The 17,967-nt window shown below is 41.6% G+C and overlaps 1 protein-coding gene across 1 annotated transcript in view; it reads right to left on the reverse strand.

The window, feature by feature from the left end:
- DNAH11 (dynein axonemal heavy chain 11) overlaps window positions 1–17,967 on the reverse strand; it is a 354,965-nt gene that overhangs the window by 113,907 nt on the left and 223,091 nt on the right. The window contains exons 58-62 of the mRNA XM_018047336.1: window positions 13,932–14,045; window positions 11,417–11,560; window positions 10,327–10,509; window positions 8,686–8,787; window positions 670–804 (exon numbers count right to left, since the gene is read on the reverse strand). Coding sequence (XP_017902825.1) covers window positions 670–804; window positions 8,686–8,787; window positions 10,327–10,509; window positions 11,417–11,560; window positions 13,932–14,045 — 678 coding nt within the window. The remainder of the gene's footprint in view (window positions 1–669; window positions 805–8,685; window positions 8,788–10,326; window positions 10,510–11,416; window positions 11,561–13,931; window positions 14,046–17,967) is intronic.

Below are 17,967 nucleotides of genomic sequence, written 5' to 3' on the forward strand. Positions count from 1 at the left end.
GCCTTGAGCAGAAAATGTGTTTTTGTTATAAAAGGAGAAAAATCTAGCTGCTACAGATTCTTCTCTCCTGCCGGAATTTGCAGAAGTAGCATCCATCTGGCACATAGCTATAAAATGTATGAGGGTGAACAGACATGTGCTCTGACAGGAGCAGAAGGCTGCAAACAAGTCAGGGGTCTGATCACTCATTCCCTGAAACGACACTGATAGTCGCCTACCTCTGCAAATTTTTTTTTAATATGTGAAAAATAAACTCCCTTTTGTTTAAGGCACTGTGAAGCAACTTCTCTATCACGTTCAGCTAAATGCATGTCTAGTAGTGCAATTCTATATTTTTAGGTAGCACTTACAAATAAGAGCTTTGAGATTCACATATCATGAAATTCACCCTTTCAAGTCTTCGGTTGAGTGGATTTTAATATATTCACAGATTCGTGTCATCATTCCCAATAATTTTAGAAGGTTTCTCTCACACAATAGAGAAACTCATACCCATCAGCAGGCACCCCCAAGTTCCTGCCCCCTTGTCCAGTATAAATGATTCTTATTCCCCTTTTTGTTGTTGATTCCATGTTTAGTCAGTCATTGTTGAGAGCAAATAAGGATAAAATCCCCAAAAGCTGATTCTTAATATTTTGGTTAGAATTTTGGAAGAAAAGGTTCACTCACCTCAAGTTCCCTCACAAGTCTGTTGGCTAGTTCAATAGTTTTGTTAGTTTGGTTCACCTCTTCTTGACAGCGAACTTTCTCAGCTATTGCCTTTTCAAATGAATCTGTGAGTCTGCTCAGATTTCGATCCAAATCCTTTACAGAAAAAAAAAAAAAGAAGAGTCAAAATTAACTTCTGAGCCATTTTTAGATAAAAAGCATACATTACAATCATCTTAAAACACCTGTTACCTTAAGGTAAATGAAGCAAACTTCCTTCTCTCCTTTGCCCCTTAAGCACACATACGTTTTGGGAGAAGATGAAAGGTTGGTGATAATAAATGCATCAGGGCAACCATGCAGTCTTCCTCTCGTCCTCCCACACTGGGCAGAGTGCAGACAGCTACCTGGGCCAGTGGACGTGCCCTGCTGACTCAAATACACTCTGAGTGGCCAGTTCCCTCACTCGTGCCTAAGCCTCAGCTTCCCTATATTAACGGTGAAGGTCATCTTTCTGTTCTCTCTGCTGACTTCTCTTTCCACTTCTCATTGGTCCATAATTCAGGCAATGAAGAAGTGTTAATTATTGAGCCCCTTTAGATCTCAGCACCCTGGCCTGGCTTGGCCAACCAGATTTTCTCTTTTGGAAACTTGGGATTGCAAAGCTGAGGCATGCCACTGTCTTCAGCATTATAAGATCTGGGAAGATGTGGGAGGGCTTCATCTAGAGAGGGACCATCTTTCACCAGGGGCACAGGAAAGCAGGAGAAATCAGTCCAGAGAAAGAGAAAGAATGAAAGGTAGCAAGGGGAGAAGTCACATGGCCCTAAACACGTTCTTGACAGCTTCCCACTTCCTGGATCCTGTTCCTCCAGAGACCAAGTCACACAGTCCCCCCCCCCCCCAACCCTCAGAGTGCCATGAGTATTCCTGGTCTCCATTTTGGCTTAAGGTTTCCTAAGGGGGTTTCTATTTTGTACAGCTAAAGGAGCCTTGACTAAGGGAGCGAATACTTGGGAGACTCCTTATTATAGCATCTTGCTACCTGCATGTTCTAACAATCCTAAATGAGATTTTTAACACTGTGATTATAAATATGTGCAAAATCCCAAGAGACTTTAATAATCAAATTTGTAGAACATACCCTATTTAGAGAGACTGTCAATATTTGTCTATGACCCAATTATTACATTATTATCTTAACTTATATCATTGAAGTAATACTTCTTTAAAAAAGTATATGTCATATTTAAGATTTACATATGAAATAATGCCAAATTTGTGAGAAATGGTGGAGATATCACACATCTTCAGTTAGAAATCAGGTCAAAATAAATAACATCTAGAGGTATATTTTATTAAAAGTACTTATGGTTTTATAGGGCTTCCCAGGTGACACAGTGGGTTCCCTGATAGCTCAGTTGGTAAAGAATCCCCCTGCAATGCAGGAGACCCCGGTTCAGTTCCTAGGTCAGGAAGATCCAGTGGAGAAGGGATAAGCTACTCACTCCAGTATTCTTGGGTTTCCCTTGTGGCTCAGCTGGTAAAGAATCCGCCTGAAATGCGGGAGACCTGGGTTTATCCCTGGGTTGGGAAGATCCCCTGGAGAAGGGAAAGGCTACCCACTCCAGTATTCTGGCTTCGAGAATTCCATGGACTGTATAGTCCATGGGGTTGCAAAGAGTTCGACACGACTGAGCAACTTTCCCTTTTCACTTTCAGGTGGCACAGTGGTGAAGAACCCTCCTGTCAATGCAGGAGACACAAGAGGCACAGGTTCAGTCTCTGGGTCAGGAAGAGCCCCTGGAGGAGGAAACGGCAACCCACGCTAGTATTCTTGCCAGTAAAATCCTATGGACAGAGGAGCCTGGCAGGCTACATTCCATGGGGTCGCAAGAGTTGGACAAGACCGTGTGTGCACATAAGTACAAACACACACATACAGTGCATGGTTTTATAAAATACAGAAGCTGACCTTAGCTCTGGTATCAGACACCTGAGTTCATATCTGGATTCTGCTATCAGCTAAGCAGCCTCAAGGTGGACTGTGTAAGCTCTCTACGCCTCAGTTTCATTAGTCAGACACAACTGAAATGACTTAGCATGCATGCATGCATCATCTGAAAAATGAAATAATGTCATCCATTCCATAGGGTTGACCTAGTTATACACAGACCTAACAGAAGCAGAAGAGACTAAGAAGAGATGGCAGAAATACACAGAACTATACAAAAAAAGTCTTAAGGACCTGGATAACCACGATGGTGTGGTCACTCACCTAGAGCCAGACATCCTGGTGTGCAAAGTCAGGTGGGCGTTAGGAAGGATTACTACAAACAAAGCTAATGGAGTTCATGGAATTCCAGCTGAACTATTTAAAATCCTAAAAGATGATGCTGTTAATTTGGAAAACTTAGCAGTGGCCACAGAGCTGGAATAGGTCAGTTTTCATTCCAATCCCAAAGGCGGCCAATGCCAAAGAATGTTCATACTATTGCACTGCTGCTGCTAAGCAGCTTCAGTCGTGTCCGACTCTGTGCGACCCCATAGATGGCGGCCCACCAGGCTCCCCTGTCCCTGGGATTCTCCAGGCAAGAACACTGGAGTGGGTTGCCATTTCCTTCTCCAATGCATGAAAGTGAAAAGTGAAAGTAAAATCGCTCAGTCGTGTCCGACTTTTCGTGACCCCATGGACTGCAGCCTACCAAGCTCCTCCATCCATGGGATTTGCCAGGCAAGAGTACTGGAGTGGGTTGCCATTACCTTCTCCGCACAATTGCACTCATTTCACATATTGGCAAGGTAATGCTGAAAATCCTTCAAAGTAGGCTTCAACAGTTATTTGAACCAAGAACTTTCAGATGTACAAGCTGGATTTAGAAAAGGCAGAGAAACCAGAGATCAAATTGCCAACATCCATTGAATCACAGAAAAAGCAAGGGAATTCCAGAAAAACATCTACTTCTGTTTCATTGACTATGCTAAAACCTTAGACTGTGTAGATTACAACAAACTGTGGAAAATTCTTAAAGAGATGGGAATACCAGACCACCTGACATACCTCCTGAGAAATGTCTATGCAGGTTAAGAAGCAACAGTTAGAACTGAATGTGCAACAACGGACTGGTTCAAAATTGGGAAGGGAGTGCGTCAAGGCTGTATATTGTCATTCTCCTTATTTAATGTAAATGCAGAGTACATCATGCAAAATGCTGGGGTGGGTGAAGCACAAGCTGGAATCAAGATTGCTGGGAGAAATATCAATAACCTCAGATATGCTGATGGCACCACACTTAAGGCAGAATGTGAATAGGAACTAAAGCGTCTCCTGATGACAGTGAAAGAGGAGAGTGAAAAAGCTGGCATAAAACTCTGCATTCAAAAAACTAAGATCATGGCATCCAGTGCCATCACTTCATGGCAAATAGATGGGGAAACCATGGGAATAGTGATAAGACTTTATTTTCTTGGGCTCCAAAATCACTGTGGATGGTGACTTCAGCCATGAAATTAAAAGATGCTTGCTCCTTGGAAGAAAAGCTATGACAAACCTAGAAACCCTAATAAAAAGCAGAGATATTACCTTGCTGACAAAGCCAAAGCTATGGTTTTTCCAGTAGTCATGTATGGATGTGAGAGCTGGACCATAAAGAAGGCTGAGCACTGAAGAATTGATGCTTTCAAACTATGGTCCTGGAGAAGACTTTTGAGAGTCCCTTGGACTGCAAGGAGATCAAACCAGTCAATCTTAAAGAAAATAAACCCTGAGTATTCATCAGAAGGACAGAGGCTGAAGCTCCAATACTTTGTTACCTGATGCAAAGAGCCAACTCATTGGAAAAGACTCTGATGGTGGGAAAGATTGAGGGTAGGAGGAGCAGGGGGCAACAGAGGCGACGAGATGGTTGGATGGCATCACTGACTCAATAGACATGAGTTTAAACAAACTCTAGGAGACAGTGAAGGACAGGGAAGCCTGGCATGCTGCAGTCCATGGGGTCACAGAGTCAGACAGGACTGAGCAACTCATCAGCAATAATTCACATACCTAAGATATAAGCTGATATACTGTTTCCTTTTGTGAAGGAGGTATTGCGTATTGGGAGACCACGGGCTCCTGCACTTGCTTTCTCTGCCTCTCATGAAGAGGCACTGACAGCTCTTGCTCTGGACTATCTTCCGCAAGATATCTGCAGAGCACATAGGCTTCAGAAATAGAGCCAGTGTTTCTCTCAGGGCACGGACAGAAGTACTCCTGCGCCAGAGTACTAAAGATGTGTTTCTCTGTAGGACAAAAGTTGGGCAGATTTACTCACAGTTTTCTTTATAGGGGGTGTTTCCTAAGCTTGGGATATCTCAGCCATGACACAAACCCACTGTGAACTGCCTCAGCTGGCCCACTGTGCGTCACGGACATGGGGATTGGGGGAGCTGAGGCCCACACGAGGCTCACGCTGCTCGTTGTGCTGTGGGCAATGAAGCCCTCCGCTCTCTGACCCACTCAGCCCCGTACCCCACATCTTCTGCCCAGCATCTGTGAAAGAGCGGTGGGTAACCTGTCAGCCTGTGAGTTGGGTAGAATCTTGGTTGCTTCATAGTTCCGGACAGGCCCTGGCCTCTCAGGTTCCAGAAATAAATGGGAGGTGGGGGAAGGACTTAGTCCGAAGACCCCAGCCTACCAGACACCCTGAAATCAGTGTTCTCCAGCTGAAGTGTGCACCAGAACCACCTGGAGGGTTTGATCAAACCCCAATTCCTGGACTCCCTGCCAAGGGTGCTCTTTCGGTGGATCTGAGAGTCTGGACCTCTAATGAGTTCCCAGGTGACACTGATGCTTCTGTGGTCGAGAGAACACACTCTGAGAACCACTACCCTAAAGAGATGAGTTTGCACATTTTCAGGGCCATCCTTAGATCCTGTATGTTTCAAGACAAGATGGCCTAAGAAGTTTTTTTTTTTTTTTTTTTCCCCACTCAGCCTTCAATATGAGGCCATCTTTTAGTCTGAAAGTAAAGATAAAGACTTTGAAAGAACAAATATACAAAGGCTAATACTAGTTACTGAATGAATGAATTTCCTAAATGCTGGTAGACACAGCCCTGCTTTTCTAGGTGAGAAGGCAACAGAAGGCATAGATGAGGAGGTGAGAAAGGCCATGAGAGAGACGGAAACAGAGGCTGAACGAGATGAAAGCAAAGCTGGCAAAAATGATCACGACACCTGGGCTCAAACCTTGGCTTGACTCTGTACCGACAGACAGAAACTATGCAGTTTGTCTTTGACTGTGGCCTGACCAGTCTTCATAGAGAATTGTTTTTTACTTTATTTCCTACAAAGGACATTCTCCCATATAACCACAATATGACCATAAAAACCAAGACATTACTGACACATTACTACCACCTAATTCAATGGTGGTAGAAACAGCAGACAAAGATTCTGATGCATTAATAACTACTCTCTGGAAATCCACTTGATAGGGGGATAGGAGAGACCAACTTCCATAAAGACATTGTGACTGTTATTCTCTTCTCTGTGTCTGTAAACTTAGATTTGCAGTTAATTGATATACAAACCTCTGCTTCTACTGCGGGTCTTTGAAAACAACCAAGGTAAGCAGTTCTTTTCAGCTCATTGCAGGCTATACCCAAAAGAGGGCAAATTCCACAAGCATAGAAAGTCTTAACTTTAGAACTGGTAAGACAGTAAGGATTCTGCCTGCAATGCAAGAGAACTGGGTTCGATGCCTGGGTTGGGAAGATTGCCTGGAGAAGGGAATCTCTCCAGTATTCTTGCCTGGAGAATCCCATGGACAGAGGAGCCCGGCTGGCTACAGACCATAGGGTTGCAAACAGGCAGACATGACTGAGCAACTAACACTTTTCCTTTCATGGCTGTCTTGAGCATTCTCATTACTTTTCCATGAATATTAACTTGCTTCTAACAATTACATAAAGCCATTAATAATAGATGGCCATGTTCTTCTAAAGGTTTTAGTCACAATGATAGTGAGAGCATTGACCAATAAATGAAGCTAAATTTAATAAAATGAATATGTTTTTTCTAAATTTGTCTAAATCAGCTACTGTTGTTGACAATAGTGTCCCCACATGTAATCAAGCCAAGTTCAAGTCCTGTTCTATAGGAAGCTGGGCTTGGCTGCCTGCCCACTGTGAGCACCACAGTCCAGGTACAGTGATCCCTGAGTTCATGGGCTCAGAGACCCATGGTAGGAATTCCTCCAAGATGGGAGCATGCTCCTTCAGGTCTCCCCTCAACTCTTTCTGCTCCTAGAGACCATCTCTAGCCAAATTAAGCTAAAGAGAATCTCCTGAAAATGGAGGAGCTCTTTCAATGAAAGGAAAGGCACAGAATCACATGCAGGCTCCCAGGAGCTCCAGAGAGACTTGGGGGCAGGAACAAAATACTTGAAAGCTTCCTCTGGACACAGTCCTACCTTACATGAACTTTATTTTCAGTCTCATTCTCTGGCTACTAATTTGATTCTAGAGATTGGGGGAGTCAAACTGGCAAACCTTGGATCACATAACCAGACTTCAGCTAGGACAGGAGAAGGTACCCCTGATCGAAGTCCTACCTGAGTGTACCCAGTGGGAAAAGGTAATTCTCCAAAGATAAACCAGTCAGTTGCCACCCAAAGAAGGTAGATTGGATGCTGGTAGCCAAAATACATCACAGATGCCCACCTTGAGAGTTAGCTGTGATTCACAAAGTGACAGTTAAGAAACTGAAGCTCTGAGGATTTCCCTAGGTGGCCAGGGTTACCCAGCCTTGCCACTCTGACTGTACCACTCCAAGCTGTCATGTCAGGCACCTCCAGCTCATCATCTCTGTTCTGTATGTGTCCCTCCACCACCATGTCATCAGCAGCCTCGAATGCACGGATTTGTCCAGTCTACCAGCTGCTGCTTCTTGTCTCTACTGTAGCTTCTCCTGCCTAACCGAGGCCCTCGTAGGACCCACAGTGGCACTTCTAACTTGTCTTTCTGCAGCTAGCTTCTTCTCTTCCTCCAGCTTCCATTCAGTTGATGAAAAGTGACCATGCCATCTTAACCTATTAAAATCTTTCAAAGGCTCAATACCAAGATCAGGTAAGATTTTAATTCTGCAGCATGAAAGGCAGAGAAGGTTTTTGCAACTTCCTCTTTCATTCCTTCCTACTATTCCTAACCATCCCCCAGACACTCATGTTAGGGTTCTGGCCTACTAGGACTCATGAAGTCTACCAACTGCTTCTTCCCTCTTTTCTTCACTTTTTTGTTTTTAAATCACAAACACCTCTCCTGATCTTATTATCCTTGGTGACTCCCAAGTAATTTTTGCAGCTCATATCAAATACACCTTCATCATGAAACTTTCCCTAATTTCTCTAGGCTCTTTTTCAGTGCTCCTATTGCCTTCTGGATACAGTCACACCTATACTTGTAGCACCAAATGACAATGATCTGTTATGTACTTGTAGAGAGAGTCAAGGTGATAATATTTTCAGTTAGCATTTTCTAATCACATACTATATGCCGGGCACCGTGCTAAAGTCTCATTATGAATTACTCTCAAAAATGAGATAAAAATCCAAAAATTGGATAAAAATCTTCATGATCTACCTAAGTAAATGCTATTACAGTACCAATTTCTCAGATGAGAAAAAAGAGGCTCAAAGAGGTTACCTAACTTGTGCTGGGTGAAACAGTAAATAGTGGAGTCTGGATGTAAACCCAGGCACTTTGGTTCCAGAATCCTTGCTTTAAATCCCTGAATGCTACCCTCTTTCTACTGCCAGACCATGGAAGTTTCTTAAGTGCAGAAATCATGAAAGTTCCCTCTTCCAGCTCAGTCAGCATCCAGCAGACAAAAAATGTCTACTGAAGAAGAAGATAAATGAATATATTCATGAAAGATCCAGTTCCTTCCTGAGCAGTAGGTGTCAGAGACAGCCCTGTCTGAAGGTGGGATCCTAAGAGTGGGGGCGGGGCTCCACCTCTTAGGAACTTCTTCAGTGTTGGAGCCTGTACTTACCGCTAGCTTTTTCCTGATAGCCTCTAATTTCTCAGCAGCTGCAGAGAGTTCTAAGTTTGCCTGGGCTAATGCTTGGCGTTTGGGCTCCACGTCACAGTAGACCTGAAAAGCCACATAAGGGTTATTTCACAAGGCAATGAAGATGCAAAGAGGGCAGGTAATCATTCGGTCTTCTATTTGCTGCAAGCTTTACAGTTAAAATCTCTAATTCACCTATAAATTTGGTGTTTAATCTTAGTCATGGTAATAACTAATGGCAGAACAAAAATCCACATAGCCTTCCAAATTCTCTCTGCTTGTCCATTACTCACTCATTTGTTGTGGACATTAGAGTGACAAGCACTAGCATAAAATGCTACACAGGTCAAATACCACTAAGATACTAAAATTAGTTTTTCATAAAATTTGGAGACAATCCTCATATCACCAGAAACTGTCGAGTACAGCAGCTACAGCTAAAGGTGGGATTATGTCTAGCCTTAAACGCAGAAAATTGATGTGGAGAAATTCTCTGAACCCAGAAAGGAACATGTGAGATACCCTCACACAGTATAACGTTAACCACACTAACACTTTTTTTTTTTTTCTAAGTTCCTGGCCACCTTAAAGGCTATCTGAATGGGTGGTTTGAACATTTGAGTGGATCAAATATTCTGTTGGGAAGGGAGAAAGGAAATTAAATTTTCTGTTCTATTTTATAGAAAAACAACACAGAACACAGCAATGGTCCAGTGCTGGCCTTGTCTTTCCACCTAGGGCATGAGGCTAGCACAGTGGTCAGGCGTGCCATTATGGAATGAGGCTGCCCATCAGCTGTGATCCGTCTGCAGTCTTGCCTGATACAGGTTTCCACTAAAGAGACAGGGTCCTATTCCCATGGGTCTCCAGAGTGAAGGACATAACCTAGTTTTCTGAAAATCGTTCTGGGAGTGACAGCGGCATTTCCTCAGCAATTCTACCTTTGAATATAACACACAAGATTTAAAGACAGAAATGAGTCAGATCTTCCTGGCAAAGGGCCATGCATGTTCCCTTTCACATCCAGTCCTTCACAAAGTGTTTGGGACATACCTGACAGACAAGTACTTGATAAATACATGATTAACTGAGATGATCATCTATCTCTATTTGGCTCCAAAGCACAAACTTTAGAAAAGACCGCATACAGTCAAAAACACATTTGTCATTAAAATACAAAAGTCCTCCAAAGATTATTTCTCATCTCATTTAGTCTATTTAGTCTACTTGTAGCTGGTGTAAATTTCTGCTTTGAGAGCAAGGATGAAATTTAATTAAACATGAACTCAGACTTGCAGTTGTTTCAAGCCAACAACTGAAATATTTCAATATAAATAAACATAATTATTCTACCCAGATGTTTTTATCTAATCAAATATAATTGCTGCTATTTGACCTAAAGAAGTTACTCTACCCTAAAAAAGCATGGCTTCCAACATTTCAGATATCCTCCTTTAGAGAATTCTGATTAATCTGATGCCTTCATGTCTTATTCTTAGAAATGTATCTTATTCAGATAATTAAACATCAAATTATTTTACATTTTTTGCTGGTCTAGAAATTAATATATATATGACCCTTCCTGAATAACACCCATAAACCATCTGGTCATGCCTGATACACCTCATAGAATTTCATGATGTTGATGACCCAGGCGCAGAGACCAGCTGCTGCAAAAGATTTGGTCCGAATCAGGTTTGGGTTGAACTCAGGGTCTCTCAAGTACTGCTCCTTCACCACTTTTAGACAATTCTCTGGAATGTGCTCTTTGTCATAGTTAATTAACGCTTGCAAAAAATCATCCACCTGTAAAGCAAAAAAGACTTATTGCAATGAGCCATTTGTGCTGCAGAGAAAATTCCAAGATCAAAAGTTAAAATCAGCTTTTAGGATTCACATCACAAAGGCAAAATTGGCAAGCTGCATTTATCCCACTGTTTGACTTTTTCGGTCTTTACAGTCGAAAGTTAGAATTAGCAATGGACACTTTTAAAATCCCTTTTATCCCAGGGTAAAATATTCAGTCTTTGCACAGGAGGCATTCACATTTTGAAGGAAAGAAAGGCAGAAAAGAAAAAGAAAAACACATACCCCAAAGCCCCTTTGCTTCACCTTCTTGTACATTAGTAACATTTTCCAACAGAAGAAATCCATGTAATTTTCTCCCTCCTACACTTAACTGCTTTCATAATTTTGAAAATAATTAGCAACCTTCCAACTGCTGCTGGTGCTGATCTGGGTGTACTACAACCCCATGCTAATCTCCAACTTGGCAAACAAAAGTTCTAGGTCCGGAGAACACACAGTAGATTACTCTCAGCAAATGTGAACATGATTTCTTTTTAATAGTTAGGAATTTTATAGCTTTCTTCTTTCTCCTCAAACTGTCTGTACTTTAAGAAAATTTATTTTACTGAAGTATAGTTGATTCACAATGTTGGATTAATTTCTGATGTAGAGCACAGAGATTCAATTATACATCTATAGACACTATATATACACACACTTTCTTTTCATATGGTCTATCAGAGGACATTGAATATAGTTCCTTGTGCTATGCAATAGGACCCTGTTGTTTATCCATTCTGCATAAAATAGTTTGCATCTGCTAATCCCAAACTCCCAGCCCATTCCTCCCCTGTCCCTGCTGTCAAGCATAACCACAGAACTGAACACAGAAATCATCAGAATTTTCACGCTGCCAGGCTGATACCTTTCCCATGAAGACTTTAGCTGCTTTCCAACTCCGGTCTTTCGGCACTCTGCCCCGGGGAGCCAGAAGGACCATCACAGCCGCAGTAACGTTGGTAACTGCATTTGGAGGGTTGGGAAAGGCTTTCAGCTCGGTGAGATTGACCTGAAGAAAAGCACACACACTCTCAAGACCAGGGCGCCCTGCTCTCTCACGGCCACTGTTGGGTCATTAAGCTGGTCTTCAATGGATGGTCTTTCCCACCCTCTCCTCTTCACACCAGTCTCGGTCTGGCAGTTTTTGCAGCCCTCCCAGAGATCCCACTGTGGGACACCAGTAGGTCCAGGTCTTTCTGGCACTTTTCTGATACTTTGAAATATCACTGCCTTTTTTGGCTTCCAAGTAAATTTATCTTCCTGATGTACCAGTCCTGAGGAGTCTTGCACACTGAGGCCAGGGAATTTCACAAATGTACAGGTTTTAGGGTATTTATGGGTTCATCCAACCTACATTATATATTTGCCTTTTAATCAGGCCTTCTAGAAACAGCGACTTCCCTGGTGGTGCAGTGGTAAAGAATCTGCACGCCAATTCAAGAGACATGGGTTTGATCCCTGAGTAGGGAAGATCCCCTGGAGTATGAAATGGCAGCCCACTCCAGTATTCTTGCCTGGAGAATCCCATGGACAGAAGAGCCTGGTGGGCTATAGTCCACGGGGTCACAAAGAGTCAGACACAACTCAGCGACTAAATAACAGCAACAACCCAGAAACAGAGTCCTTTAGCTCAGAGCCTCTTAGTGTTGTCTTTCTGCTTTATATGCACAAGAAGCATCTTCTATTACACTAGAATGACTCGACCAGGAAGATGCCCGTAGAGGCTGAACCTTTTTTCTACATCCCTCTTTAGTCTCTGAAGGCCAGAATCTTAATTTACTCAAGAGATGGTATTAATGTAATAAGTTATAAGTATCAGAGCAAATACTTTGGAGTAAAAATTAATATCTATAAGAAGTATACGTAGGTTCACAATACATGTTTTTTTTTTTTAAGGATTTTCTATGAAATTTCCTGAACTGTATTATATACTCTTACTTGTATAATCTCACCAAATGTTGAACCTGATTCTCCTCTATTATCATAAATTGCCTTTTCATTTGGGAAATGACTGCAAAGAACAGAAAGGGTGTGAAAACAAGAACAAAAGCCAAAACGTGAAATATGCTAATGCTAACTGAGAACTAAGTAACCAAAATCCTTTCATCATTTATAAATATACTGAGCTTTATACTTAAGTGATATTAATTTATTTGGACTGAGTAAATAATAATATATTCAGAGAAAAAGCTGCCAATACAAAGCACAAAGAACAACATAAACATTCTACAGCTCAGAAAGAGGAAAGTATAAAATTTCATTACTCAGAGATAATCAGTTACTTTTATCTTTTTTTCCAACTTTTCCTATGTATAAGCATGTTCTTATTTTTAAAATGTCATAATATATGCTATTTTATACTATGCCTTGTTTACTTAATAGATCATGAACATTTTTTCACATTGCTAGCTAGGATTTAACAATTCTCATTTTAATGGTAGCAGATTATTTGAACGCAGAATAATCAATCTTCCATCACAGTATACCTATGTTCTTTTAAACTGTTTAACTTTACGGTAATGCTAAAAGAAACATCCATGAAGATAATAACTCTCTGTCCACAGTCAAAATTATTTTCTTCAAAAGAATACTGAGAGAAACAAATGGAATATTTCTTTGAAGAGCAGTGGAAGTCTGGATCCCTTCTTCTTCGAAGGTGAGTCCAAGACCCTCAGGCCTAGTAATGCCCTGGGAATCTCCCCAGAGGCCTAGCAGAACCGAAAGGCAAGACCAGCTGCCAGTTTTTGAAATAACATTGCCCATAATTCCATCTCTCTTTACACAGTCCTTCTGATCACCACAGTTTATTTTCTCTTATGGGAATTTGAATGCTCAATGAGATTTTGCTAATAATGTGAATTTAGGAAAAATGGTGTGGATCAAAACTAGGTATCTTTACATCCAGGTTTTTCTTCTTTCCCTGAGGGTCTATCATTAAAACTACTTTTATAAGATATCCATACTAGGAAATATCCAGAGGATACAAAGAATCCCCCACTTACTTCTTAAAGCAACAGAGGAAATAAAGAATCTTCCACTTGGTTTTTAAAGCAACACATAATATGAACCACTAGATTTGGGCCAAATCTAAGTGCTAACAATAGAGTTGCCTTTTATGAGAGCATAAACTGCATGGCATTGGAAGTATTCAAAAGGAGACTACGTGCTGGGGTCAAGGAGGACAGACTTTCAGATGGGAAAGGCAGCTCAACTATAATGCTGACCTCAATGATGCCCTTAAATAGTTGTTTCAACTGTAACATTTTATGGGACTTTCTTTCCTTTTGATTGCATGGATTTCACTCTCAATCCAGTTATCAAACTCTAATAACCTTCAAATATTACTTTGAGAAAACCCTGAGCCCAGGAAGCATTCTTACCCTGTTCAGTGTATTGAGGGCAGCTGTCGCAGCCACCAGGGCGGGCTCCGCTTTCAGTAAGTCCGCCTCACACTCCCTCTGTTTCCGGGACACTTCGGTCTGAATGGCTGTCACCTAATCAAAGAAGAAAAGCACACAAACCAATTATTGTCTCAAATATCTCTACTGAAAAATGCAAGCTGCCTCAGCGACACTGCTCAATAATTTGCCTATATCTTGAACAGATGAGGATTTTGTCATAAAGACTAATTTCTCTTCAGACACATGGTATGCACAAAGCTTTGCATAGGCACAAAACACACAACACAAATGGACTCAAATATCAAAATGCTCCAAGCAGGGCTTTGGCCATTTTAAGGTGCCATTAATAGTAAATGCAAGATCAAGCATTTCCTTTGTTTTTCAGTTGTCTTTTTCAGCAAGTCCTGGACAAGTGACAATCTAAGCTGACTCAGTAAACTAGATCACAAAGTATTTTTGCCAAAATTCCCTTAATTTTTGCTTATATTTACCTTACCTACATTATCTAATTACCTATGTTTACATCGTCTAAAAGCCATGTTAACTATTCTTTAAGAATAAACATAAAGGGACGTCCCAGGTGGTCCAGTGGTTAGGAATCCGCCTGCCAGTGCAGGGCACACGGGTTTGACCCCTGATCCAGGAAGACCCCACATGCTGCAGGGCAACTAAGCCCATGAGCCACAGCTGCTGAAGGGCACAAGCCTAGAGCCTGGGCTCTGCAAAGAGAGAAGCCGCTGCACTGAGAGGCCCATGCACTGCAGCTAGAGCAGCCGCTGCTCGCCAAGCTAGAGAAAGCAGGAGCGCAGCAAGAAGCAAAAATACATAAAATTGAAAAAAGCATAACTGTGAAGCTCTTCTGCTCAACTGATTAGAAGATATTATTCTACTCTGTGCATGTTTATCAGTACATAAAATTTTTATGAAGACGAATTATATACTAGGTTGGTGCAAAAGTAATTGCGGTTTTTGCATTGTTGAAATTCGCCATTTGGTATTGAAAACATTCTTATGTATCATTTTACTGTGTATTTTTCACTTTGCTTTTTTCCTAATGCCTTATTACTTGCTCTTTAAATTTTTTTATACTAGGGAAATGATGTTAGACAAAAAGCAAATTATTTGAGTTTAAAATGGGTCGTAAAGCAGCGGAGACAACTGGCAACATTAACAATGCATTTGGCCAGGAACTAACAAACATACAGTGCATTGGTTGTTCAAGAAATTTTGCAAAGGATATGAGAGTCTGGAAGATGAAGAGTCTAGTGGCTGGCCATCAGAAGTTGACAATTACCAATTGAAAGGATCACTGAAGCTGAACCTCTTACAACTATACAAGAAGTTGCTGAAGAACTTAGTGTCAACCATTCTAAGATCATTCAGCATTTGAAGCAAATTGGAAAGGTGAAAAAGATTGATAAGTGGGTGCCTCATGAGCTGACTGAAAAGTTTTTAAAATTCGTCATTTTGTTGAAATGTCATCTTCTCTTATTCTACACAACAACAATGAAGCATTTCTCTACTGGATTGTGACACGCGATGAATAGTGGATTTTATGACAACCAGTAATGACCAGTTCAGTGGCTGGACTGAGAAGAAGTTCCAAAGCATTTACCAAAGCCAAACTTGCACCAAAAAAGGTCATGGTCCCTGTTTGGTGATCTGCTGCCGATATGATCCACTACAGCTTTCTAAATCCCCGGTGAAACTGAGGGGGATTACACTGAAAAGTATGGCCAGCAAACTGATGAGATGCCCTGAAAGCTGCAATGCCTGCACCTGGCACTGGCCAACAGAAGGGCCCAATTCTCCACATCAATGCCCGGCCACCTCACACAACCAATGTTTCCAAAGTCGAATGAATTGGGCTATCACGTTTTGCCTCATCTGCCACATTCACCTGACCTCTCGCTGACTGACTACCACTTCTTCAAGTATCTCAACAACCTTTTGTAGGGAAAACTCTTCCACAATCAGCAAGAGGCCAAAAATGCTTTCCAAGAGTTTGTTGAATCCTGAAGCGTGGATTTTTATGCTACAGGAATAAACAAACTTATTGCTCACTGGCAAAAATGTGACTGTCATGGTTCTTATTTTGACTATTAAAGCTGTATTTGAGCCTAGCTATAATGATTTAAAATTCACAGTTTGAAACCAAAATTACGTTTGCACCAACCTAATAATATGGATATAGGGAAGCCATGCTGGTAAACTTGAACAAGATCAAAATGAGGGCTTCTGGAGTTTTGATCCTTCTCCCTTTAGAACACAGAACTTGAATGTCTAGAAGAGAAAATTCTTGTCCTTAGCAGAAATGTGGAGTTTCAAAGCTGTGGCTACCAGGCACCAGGATCCAGTCACCATGGGGGATGGTTGCTGTGGTGATGGGGACTGTGAATCATCATGTGTGAACAAAAGCGCATTTCTTCAGATGTGTTTGGAATGAACAAGTTTATCTACACCATAAAATTAAACACTGCTCACAACAAATTACCTTGTCTACCGCAGCTTTATTAGCAATAATTACCCTTCTCCTGATTAACCATTATTTTGCTGTGTACTGCACCTCTTATGAATGTAATTGGTTCAGGCTAGATATGTGATCTCTGGCCAAATATACGTTTGGTTACTGTTAACATATGTAGGGAAACTCTGCATGCTTACTGAGAACTGCTCCCAAACCTCAATCCTGCCAGGAATGACCATGAAAACTCCAAGCATACTACGTTTTCAATGTGTTAGAGAATTCTGCTATAGAAAAAACAGAGACTATATTTGAGTGAATTATTACATCAGGTTTATTTACTATCCTTAAGGATATAATGAATCTAAACATGCTCCTTGTGACCATTTATGATAGTATAATTTAAAACTGGACTTGGGATCATAGATTTTTCAATATTTAGAAGAAACCCTAGAGAGTATTTCTCCTAAATGCTATTTCACCAAGACTGGGGTCATACATATACTCTCTCTTCCTTTACTGTTAATGCAGTATCATCCCTTTGGGTAATTTGATAAACAGGGCAATTTAGAACATTTAACAACTAAACCCCACAAATGCAAATGAAAAAAATACTCCAGGTTGGTCAACTTACTTCTCATTCCCAATCCCTCTCACCCTTATCGGAGCTGTGAAACTGCTGTGTATCACGGTGACTTGGTAAGCCTGACTGCACTTTTTCTCTGCCTCCCTCCCACAAGGCTCCTGGGGACTGGTTAAGGAGGCCCAACCCGAGAAAGGTGGAAGAGCTGCAGGGAAGCTTAGAGTGTGTGCTTTCTCTTTACCATCGTCTATTAAAACAGACTTGAAGACAGCCCCATTCATGGGAACCCGGGACTCCTCCTGCCCTCTACTTGTCAAAAGCACCTTGCAGATGGCTCATGAAATTTAGTGGTGGTCACAACAAGAGGATAAAGTCACAATAACTGCTTGTTATGGGCTGAACTGTGTCCATTCAAAATTCTCAGGTTGAAGGCTTAAACCCAGGACCTCTGAATGTCACTGTGTTTACAGAGAGCCTTTAAAAATGGTTAAATTAAACTAAGCCTGTTAGGGTGAGGCTCAACCCAATCTGACTAGGGTCTTTGTAAGGGGAGGAAATCTAGTTACACACATGAGTCGGCAAGGGTATGTGAACAGAGAAAAAACACATGAGGACAAGTGGGAAGGGGACCATCTGCAAACTCAGTGCAGAGAGGCCTTGGGAGAAACCAAACCCGCCAACAGCTTGACTTCCAGACTCCAGAACTCTGAGAAAATAAATCTCTACTGTTTAAGCCAGTTCTAAGCAATAGGTAGAAGAGGACATGTAAAAACGGACTGGTTCACAATCGGGAAAGGAGTACGTCAAGGCTGTATATTGTCACCCTGCTTATTTAACCTACATGCAGAGTACATCATGCAAAATGCTGGGCTAGATGAAGCACAAGCTGGAATCAATACAGCTGGGAAGAATGTCGATAACCTCAGATATGCTGATGACACCACCCTTATGGCAGAAAGTGAAGAGGA

The sequence above is a fragment of the Capra hircus genome, chromosome 4 (genome assembly GCF_001704415.2).
Source record: "Capra hircus breed San Clemente chromosome 4, ASM170441v1, whole genome shotgun sequence".
Classification (NCBI taxonomy): Eukaryota; Metazoa; Chordata; class Mammalia; order Artiodactyla; family Bovidae; genus Capra; species Capra hircus.